Genomic DNA, 10446 nt, shown 5'->3' with positions numbered 1-10446 from the left:
CGGGAGAAATTGAGAAACATGTTTTCTCTTTTTCAAGACTCAGGGCAGTTTACAATGCGTTAAGCAATAATGGCCACTCATAGTTTCAATCCAAACTGTATAATGGAACACATGCAGTTTTGTATCTTTAGAATATAAAATATTTCAAATATCCACTAGAGACACTGGAAAAAAATGCGACTAAACTATTTCCCCCCTCACTTTAATAGTCAACCTTTAATTATTAACAAGGGTATTATGGTTTTTAAATGGTGTTTTTTTTTAAAAAAACAACAACACTTCGTTCCTTTGTTTCAAAATACAAGATCGTTAATTAACCCCCTTCAGGCAACTCTGGACTTTCTTGTCCACAGATAATAAAAAAAAAACCTCTGAATTATTCAGGTAGGAATGAGCGTTTAAGGAACACTTGATAGGGTTTTTTCCCCTAAACAGGGTGTGTCTATTTGGTGGTTTGCTTTATTATTCATACGGTTATAGTCACATATTCCAAAGCTTCTTCGGGGCTTCGTGATCTCTGAGTCGGTTCGTCATAGCAGGGACTACAGATCTTGCCTAAGGGATCCGAAGGCGCAATTCCGAGAAATACGCAACGGGCAGATTCTATTTCGATTCGACACACCAGAAACGTCAAAGTCGGAATGCCCAGATAGGCGGAGTCACTGCGGGCCTTTTACGCGCATTGAATCTGCGGAGAAGAGGCGGGCCAGGGGGAAGGAAGTGACACTGTCTGTGAGACCTAATGGCGGTTGCGGGCTGGTGCAGGAACTAAACTCTGCGACGTCTTCCTGGGTAAGAGGCCTCTCCCGTCTCTTTCTTAAACCTGTGTTGATCGGAAGGTAGGCTGTAGAGGTTCAATGCTACAATGCGGGCTGCGTTGATAGCGTGTAGGTAATACGCAAGCGCTCCCACCGTAGTGGAGAGAAGCAGGGTGGAAGGGCGTGAATGTAAACACTCGGCCCGCGGAGGGGATTTAGATACGAAGATTAGGTATTCAGACATGAACAGACAGTACGCGTGTATGTAGCCTTGGGGTGGGGTGGGGGGATAGAAGGTCATGAGGTTGGAGGGGAAACTGGATCCCGAACCAAACTTGGGGAAAGGTGGGCGGGTGATCAGGGTAATCTGAATTGGTGAGCAATTACGTAAACTGCGTAACTTGGAAGTTTTGAAGCGGAGCGCTGGCTTGGAGAGGTTAAATTGGAGAAAGGTCACGTACAGTAGAAAGCAAAGGATTTGTAGATTTGCGGATTAATCAACATTAGGCCGCGTGGAGTGGCGAAAGGACTTCGGTAAGTAGACGCCCCTGCCTCTTCAGATTCCGATTCAGATTCCGTTCCTGAGAGTGAGACGGTTTGTATTTCGGCTGCATTGGGCAAGAATCGGCCAAATCCGATCGCCATTCCGTCTGGTTTAATCATAGCATAATTTATTTGTTTGGGCATTGTATTTATGCGACCATGGTTGAGTTTACTCACACGGGAGTGGGAGAAAGGGCAAAGTAGATTTATTAAGCGATTAAACTTGTTTGTAGCAACCAATGACAAAACTAGTGCAGAGTAATAATATCTTGACTGAACTTCAGCTTCGCTTTTCAAACCTGCTAATTGTATATAATACCCTAAAGACATAGGTTTTATTCTTCACCGCAGCCTGTTTTGGCAAGCAGCTGGTGGCAAAATCCACATAAACCTATAGTTGTAAACAACAGATAAAAGATAATCACACCAAACAAGAATCATGTGATTTGTAAATGATTATTGCATGGAAATCAATTATTTCTCATTGGAATCAGTTTCCATATAGTTATATAATGTAAAATATATCCAGTTTTTAAATTTTCAATGAGACTGGAATTTTTCTCTTTAGTATTGCAGTTTTCAGTGGAAAACAAAACTTGGTGTTATATTAGTATATTATTTTCTTTTTTTCTTATGTAAATGTGTTTTTATATGCTATATAGATCCCAGTAGGATTGAGCACTTGAATCATAAATAATTCCAAGTTCTAGTTACTGGAGTGATAGTAATCTATGGGAATCCATTGTTTCTGGATATAGAGTATATAAAAAGTATTTTCTATTGCTGATCATGCTGCATTTTTTGAAGGCCATGGCTGTAATAAACCATAAATCTTAATAGACAGGTAGAATTGTAATTTATGTACAGTTATATAGATAAGGACTTGCTAATCACCAAGTCTTGGTGAGTACAACCTATTAAAAACATTTATCAAGGAATATGCTCTTGAATTAATCATTTACTAGCCCTCTTGAATGACTTCTATTATTTTAGTTTATTGGTTTTATCCTTTTTTTTCTTGATATAGTTTCCAACAAAACGTTGATTACAATCCTTTATTATTTTCTAAAGTTACTTTGAGATTTCTGAGTACCAAAGGCGTTCTTTTATATGAAAATGTTAAAGGCTATTTCTACTTAATTTATTATGAGTAAAGAATATAAGATTAGAAGTTACATAAGGCAGAGTTTGGTGAAATATCAGAATTCTCCATAGATGACCACTTCAGTTATACTAAACATATTGTAATGGATTTTCTGAATATGGATGAATACAATTACAAATTCTGTTACTGAACAATAGACCAAAATACATAGTGTTAGAAACTTATTATCTCCTAATAAAATTTATGATGGTGATATTATATGAAAAAAATCAGAAAATCTATAACATTAGAAAAAGGAGCTGCTTAATTATATCTTTTATTTGCCTGATTAAAGGAAGATAGAATAATGCAAAGTACTGATGAATAAATGCAAGACAGCTAGTCATAGAGTTTAAGGGGAGAGATAAATAAGTAAATATTTAGAAATAAATTTTAAACTAACAACACAATAACAGCAACATAGAATATATAGTTTTAGAAATAACATTTCTCAATCTCCAGTGTTCAGATACTATGAACTCAAGCCATTTATAATTTATGATGCAATTCTAAATCTTATCTAGAAATAACTTCTTAATGTACTTATTTCTGAATTATAAGATTACATTGATAAACCTCTAAACCAGCATTTCATATTAGATCCTGAAATAGAAACATAGCCCTTATTTGAGGAATATTTCAATCCATTACAGTTTCTAATTTAATTTGCAACTTTTGCATGGTTGCCAAAGTCATCTTGAGGCAGAATGCCAAGATAGCGCTCTAAAGAATAAAAATACAGTACGTTTCCTGCTGAAGCCTATTGTTAGCGTCTTGTTCAAGTCTAAAGGTAATAGAAGAAGACCTTGCAAAATTAATTACATTGCAGAATTACTTTCAATTAGGCACTTACTTTAGAGAGTTATTTGAGGAGACGAAAGTGGTTGAAGCATATGAGAACATAGAAACAAAAATAGATACTGATTTTGTTAAATACTTTAAAGCGTTATAATAAAAGAGCCTCTTGAGAAAAGGAAAGTAAGAAACCTACTTAGTTTGTTTTTACTTTCATTAAGTTCTAATGAGTATTTTGGAACTTTGGAATGAATATTTTAAATATTATTCTGTTTTTATTATTATTATTAAACAGAATTGGAATGTAATTGGAACCTGCTCCATTAGAATATGTGAATTATTTTTTTCACTTCATATGCAAGACAAATAATTGTAATTAATGGACCAGAATGCAAAGTCAGTGGTTTAATGCTAAGGTTAATATGCAGAAATATAATCTAAGAGGCCAGTCATAATAGCAATAATCATTAAGAGAACAACATTGGTGAGATATTTTGATATTTTAATTTTTATATTATGTCCTTAAAATTATTTGTAGGGATATGTTCAATGCCATGAGTTAATTACAAAAATAATAAGGGTGAGTAGAAAACAAAGTTAAAAGATTAGCAACAATATATTTTAATTAAATTGAATGTTGTATCTATCAATATCGGTGGAGAGACCAATTTCTTATTTTATTGAGGCACTAGTTTATTCAACATGCATAAAAAGCGGAATGTCATTTTTAAACACATGTTGCCTTGTATCACATTGGAAAATATACTGCCAAGCAAGTTTTCAATTTAGCTGAATCTTCTTTCAGAAACACTGGCACTTGATATGCTGCATTGGTCTAATCCCAGGAACTATAATATCAGGAATAAGTAGATTAAAACCAGACTTTGAGTGCTTTTCAGTGCACTAGAACTGTTGCTGCTGGATAAATTTAGAAAGCAAGGCATCATAGTGTGAAATAATCTGAAAGACGAAAGAGTGATTTACTGAGAAGCTGGATTTGTAGAATACAAAGTATGGGGGAGAAACAGCAATAAGATATTTTCGTGGAAACATATATTTGAGTGGTTACAGTGGGTATGGATAAATTAGATATGTGGCAATATAAATGTGCATTCATGCTCATATTATGGGATTTACAGCAATTGGGTGTATTGCGGATATGTAAAGATCTGAATTTAATTTGGATTCCTGAATGCTCAGTCCATGGAGAAAGCACAGCTTGTTTAAGGAATGACTGGCATATGCTATGTCATGCCCATTTGCACCTTGTCTCTTTTGTTGTACAGATCTAATATTTAATAGTACTAATTGTTAGGATTTCTTTTACACGTAAAGTATGTTTAATATGGCTATTGCATAGTTTTTTTAAAAAAGGTTTGATTTAGTTCATATGTGGGATGTACCAAAAGCCTGGCTCAGACCAATTACAATATGTTTTATTTATGTATCCAGAGAAAATGCTACTGTGCAAAGCAATGTTTAAAGGTCATACATCAAATGAATAAGAAAGCATTTAGAAGAAAAATGGCAGCCAATCGGATAATTTATTGTAAATTTATATAATTGTCTATAGGAACTGCTTGTTGGTACATCCTTTATATTGGTGAATATGTTTTGGGTACAAGAAGCCTTAGGCTTGGGAGCTGAAGAAACATTATTGTAAGTTATGAATAGGTTGATGGATATGTGGATATGTGTTTCAGTGCCAACAGTTTAAAAGTACAAACTGTTTGCAGAGCTGAACAGTTGCAAATGGGACAAAGTAGTAAATATTATGCAATGTGTTAATGTGTTGTTGGTAATGTGGAAAGTTGATCCATGCAATTCTTCTGTGGTTTCTAAGATGTGTACTATACCTTAGAATGGCTTGGTGTGGTCTGGAGAAAAACATTACAGAACATTACAGAATTTCCCAAAATGTATATCTGGAAATAATGTGCACATACTTTTATTGGAAGTTATTAATGTCTCTTAAATAGCTGAGATACTAGTAACTCCAGTATTTCAAAAATGCAGGCAAGGATATTCTTACCATGAAAGTGTTGGTGCCAGAACAATAATACAATTGAAGCTATTTTGTCTGAGCTTTCCAGACATTATCAATAGAAGAGATTGCAATGGTATATTTGAAATTTCCTGAAATTTTGTAACTATTTTTGATAATTAGGTGTCACATTAGAAATGAGGTAAAAGGTTTTCTGTCAATGTTTTTTATATAGCTCAAGTAAAAATCTTTAATTTATTAACTGATAATTACTTTAGATGCTATATATATATTCTATGTAACTGAAGTGATAAGTAATTATTTCATGCAATTTATGTTCCAGTCAAAAGACTCTGGGAACAATATGTAAAATAATATAAAATGATAAAAATATTAAAATTATGTGTCCCAGAAAATCAATTTCATAATAACATTCTTATTTTCCACTGTTGTATCTTCTCCTTACCACTGGTATTCAGAACATGTTGTCTCTGAACACAGTTCTCATAATATTCATAACTACTATCTATTGATAAATCTAGATTCCATAAATTTTTCATTTCCTCTTAAGCCTATTTAAATTACACAACCACATATTGTGATAGCTAGTTATGTCAACTATTTAATTGGTTCTTTTGAACACTTTAAAATTTATTTCAATGTTTACTATCTTGATTAAAAAGGGACCATTTTATAATTGTAACAAACCCACTGCCAAACTCAATAACAGTGACTGAATTCTTGACTTTATTTCATTGTTTGCTTTAGATTATTGTTTAACAAGTGTCTAGTGATAATGTTCAATGTCATTCTGTAAATGCTAACTTTGGGATTGAGTGCAGGAACATAATCACATACTTGTATTGATCATTCTGTCATGTTTGCTAGCACTTTTAAAGAATGATATGTTGCTTAAACTACACATTGATCCTTTCTCTGTACATTTTAAAATGTTTAATAATTTGATCCTTTATGAGCCGCAGTGGCGCTGTGATTAAAATGCAGTACTGCAGCTGTTGACTGCCGGCTGCTTGCAATTTGGCAGATTGAATCTCAGCAGGCTCAAGGTTGACTCAGCCTTCCATCCTTCTGAGGCGGGTAAAATGAGGACCCAGATTGTTGTGGGCAATATTCTGATTCTGTAAACCGCTAGAGAGGGCTATAAAGCACTGGGAAGTGTATATAAGTCTAAGTACTATTGCTTTATAGCAGGGGTGTCAGACTTGATTTCATTGAAGTCATGTCCGACCCATTGCAATCCCATGGACAACGTTCCTCCAGGCCTTCCTGTCCTCTACCATCCCCTGGAGTCCATTTAAGCTCATGCTGACTGCTTCAGTGATCCCATCCAGCCACCTCATTCTCTGTCGCCACCTTCTTGCCCTCAATCGTTCTTAGCATTAGGTTCTTCTCCAGTGAGTCCTTCTTTCTCATTAGGTGGCCAAAGTATTTGAGTTTCATCTTCAGGATGTGGCTTTCTAAAGAGCAGTCAGGGTTGATTTCCTCTAGGACTGACCGGTTTGATTGCCTTGCAGTCCAAGGGACTCGCAGGAGTCTTCTTCAGCACCACAGTTCAAAGGCCTCAATTCTTTGGTGCTCAGCCTTTCTTATGGTCCAACTATCATTGCCATACATTGCAACTGGGAAAACCATAGCCTTGACTATACACACTTTTGTTGGCAAGGTGGTATTTATTAGATTTTATTTAAACTTTATATGCCCCTATTCATATGCCACGGAACTTGGGAGTAAGGGGATTTGAAATGTGATACAGTATAATTGGAGCCACCCCTTACAGCAGGGGTGTCAAACTCAATTTCACTGAGGGCTGCATCAGGGTTGTGTTTGATCTCAGGGGGCTGGGGTGGTGTGGCCAGGGTGGGCATGGCCAGCTCAATATCACTTATATTGGGAGTGCCTATGGTGGCCCAAGCACTCTGCCAGCGAAAATGGCTTCCCGAGCTCCGTTTTTGGCTGCAACGGCCTCCTGCAACCCTCTGCCAGCAAAAATGGAGCTCAAGAGTGCTGCGTGCAGCCCTCCTGAGCTCTGTTTTCACTGGCAGAGACACCATGGACCAATCCTTTGCTGTTTCCAAGACAGCCCCGCAAGCCAGATCTAAGAACGCCATGGCCCGATATGGCCCCTGGCCCGTGAGTTTTTCACCCCTCCCTTATAGTCTCTTTTATGTACAACATATATAAAACTTTAATTTAGGACAAATAAACTGAAGCGAAAATTAAGAAGTGCAAAGGCAGAAATAAGCTTTTCTGCTTTATGCAGAACCAAGATAGGATTTCCTAAAAGACTTGTTTGTAAAGAATTCAGATAGAGAGATCTGGATGAATTCAGTTTTCCCCATGTTCTGATGCTTCACTAATTGGCATTCCTGTCACTATCAGTTCATTGTTGGTTTTCAGAGGTGTTTCCTTTACCGTTGCATCTCTTGCAGCAATTTTCATAACGAAGAGAGTAATAGAAGAGAGTGTTTTCTTTATGTACTCTGTATAATATATACTGCAGAGACAGTTTGGTGTAGTGGTCACGGTGTTGGCCTTGAAAAGAGGAGGCTATGAGCTGTATGCTGTTTTAGGCATGAAATCTGGCTGAGTAACTTTGCCCAGTCATACCCTATTAGCCTATCTCATTGGGTGATTGAGGGAAGGGTTCTTTGTTTGCTTGTTTGTTTGTTTGTTAGGCAGGGTTATTAGGAATGTTCAGCACCTGGAGTTTTTATAGATAGGATAAATAACAACATATTCAACATGTTAGCATGCTATGCATGTAATGCCAACAAATTAGCAAATATTATATAAAATGAGATATTCTATTTTTGACCTCCTGCCTGGAACTTAAAATTGAAGCAGGTATAATACTTCAATATTTTAAATCTTTTAATCTATATGTTGTCATCCAAATGTTAGTGCATCAATTAAACAGTTACATTTTTTTACAGAGCAATTATGTTATCTTTTCAAGAGGCTTCATCTTCAAACAGTACCCTCCAGACTTCAAATTTTGCACATGTTATCTTTCAAAATGTAGCAAAAAGTTACCTTCCTAATGTGTACCTTGAATGTCATTACACTCTGACACCCTATATACGTCCTCACCAAAAAGATTGGGTTGGTATTTTCAAGGTAAGCAGTCTCTGGAATATTTTAATATATAATGCTTTTTTTTAAAAAAAAGAATGACTGGGTAATGGTCAAGTGAAAATGAAAAATGCCTTTTATATTAAAATATTGATGTTTTGAGGGTAATTGTATTGGTTAAATTTTTATTTTTTTGAGGCCATGTTTCATTACATTTCATTTATTACTGGATAATCTACATATCAGCTGCCAAATCAATTTAATACACATAATGCAACTCCTGGCATATGATCCTAAGAGAGTTAATTTTATAAAACTGACCTCTCTCTCCTTGTTAATAGACACACATATACATATACAATTGTTTCTTGGGTCATTAGACAATAAGCGGGGGATTGTTTCATTTGTTCAGGAAAGAAAAAGATTTTATTTGCCTATGTCTCATTAAATTCTTTACTTTCTTATAATATAAACTATTATTATATTTTATTGCCTCATCCAGCATCATCTGTATAGCTGTAACATTTTTAGGAGTATATTTTTCAAAAGTAATAAACCTTAAGGGCAAAGCCTTTTGTCCTAAAATCTCATGTCCAAGCATACTAGAATGAAGTTCCATATGATGGTAATATTGTCCCAAATTACTTTGAAAATCACTTTTAGAATTGTTGGTTTTTAATAAATCAAAACAAGACCTTATACATGATTTTAGTAAATATTATACATATGTTCCAGAACCTTCATTAAGGTTCTGATACCTTAATGGAATTTCAGTTTGCGGTCAAGTAGAATAAGATACAATGACTACATATGATTAATTTCATAAATTATTTTCAGTGTTACACACCACATTAAAGTTTATTGATTGATTGTTGATTGATTGATTCGATTTATATGCCGCCCTTCTCCGGAGATTCAGGGAGGCTTACAATGCGTTAAGCAATAGCCTTCATACTTTTGTATATACCTGCTTAGTAGGGCTTTTGGCCCCCCCTAAGCGGTGTTCTTTTTATACAAAGTCAGCTTATTGCCCCCACAATCCAGGTCCTCATTTTACCTACCTCGAAAGAATGGAAGGCTTGAGCCTGGTAAGATTTGAACTTGCAGTAATTGCAGGCAGCGGGTGTTACTTAACAGTACTTAACAGTACTTTAGTCTGCTGCGCCACCAAGGCTGTTCTTGTTCTATAAATTTTTCTTATATTCCCCAAGTTGTTTTAAACAAGCAAGTAGTGAATGGCTACAGCTATTAACTTTTGTTGGCTTTGCTTGGTAGCAGTAATAAATTACTTTGTTATGTCTAGAACATTCACTTCTATTTTCTTTTTTTCCCTTATATGTTTATTTGATGTATAGATATTTGTTAAACTATATAGAAAATTATAGTTGTCTATAAATCCATGGTTCTGTTACAATGTATTATCTTTTTAATGTTTTCTTTAGGTTGGCTGGAGTACTGCACGAGATTATTACACATTTCTTTGGTCACCTATGCCTGAAAATTATGTGGAAGGTTCAACAGTTAATTGTGTATTATCTTTCCAAGGTAAATATTTATAAGCAAACAGGCAAAGTGTCTTATTTAATATTTCAAAAATATTGTGGTTTTTCTATTATAAATAATTAAAACATACATTGTTTCTTAGGCTAATACTAAAATTACTTAGGGTTATATAACAGTTTAATTAGGTGCTTTGAATAACTGTTGAAAATAGAAAATTGGAATTGCACAACAACTGTAATTTGATCGTATTCTAATTAAGGCTAAATATAAGGACATATGAAGTATTCTTTATTGAAGCAGTTTTAAAAGGATTGTTTTGGAATAGAAAAACTTCCCCCACCCCCAAGGATTAGGATAAATAGGCAAAGCTCCTTAAATTAATTTCCACTGATAGAATCTATTCATATTTTGTATGAATCATCTGGAATGGAATTTTGGTTTGTAAATGATTCTATAATACATGTATCCTGTATATCTGTTCCAAATTAATAGGTTCTATGACAGGCATTGATCTGTTTGATTATAATATAAGCCTTCTAGGTAATTGTCAAGTTCAAACTTTATTTTTTGCACTTAAAGTCATTGGATGAAACATTTATTTTATTTTATTTTATTTTACTTTATTA

At 34.8% G+C, this 10446-nt stretch overlaps 1 protein-coding gene across 3 annotated transcripts in view; it reads left to right on the top strand.

Annotated features, from left to right (window-relative positions):
* The first annotated feature begins 491 nt into the window (after window positions 1-491).
* Window positions 492-10446, top strand: part of TAX1BP1 (Tax1 binding protein 1) — a 52764-nt gene continuing 42809 nt past the window's right edge. The window contains exons 1-3 of one of the 3 annotated variants that reach the window (XM_034402180.2): window positions 492-792; window positions 8179-8362; window positions 9760-9862. In XM_034402180.2, the coding sequence (XP_034258071.1) occupies window positions 8186-8362; window positions 9760-9862 (280 nt within the window). In that variant the 5' untranslated portion in view covers window positions 492-792; window positions 8179-8185. The other 2 variants (XM_034402183.3, XM_060685734.2) reach the window with 2 other exon arrangements.

Source organism: Pantherophis guttatus, chromosome 4 (assembly GCF_059756535.1).
Source record: "Pantherophis guttatus breed Tessera chromosome 4, ASM5975653v1, whole genome shotgun sequence".
Classification (NCBI taxonomy): Eukaryota; Metazoa; Chordata; class Lepidosauria; order Squamata; family Colubridae; genus Pantherophis; species Pantherophis guttatus.
The sequence above is the reverse complement of the archived record's forward strand: the minus strand, read 5'-3'. Positions and strand labels throughout refer to the sequence as shown.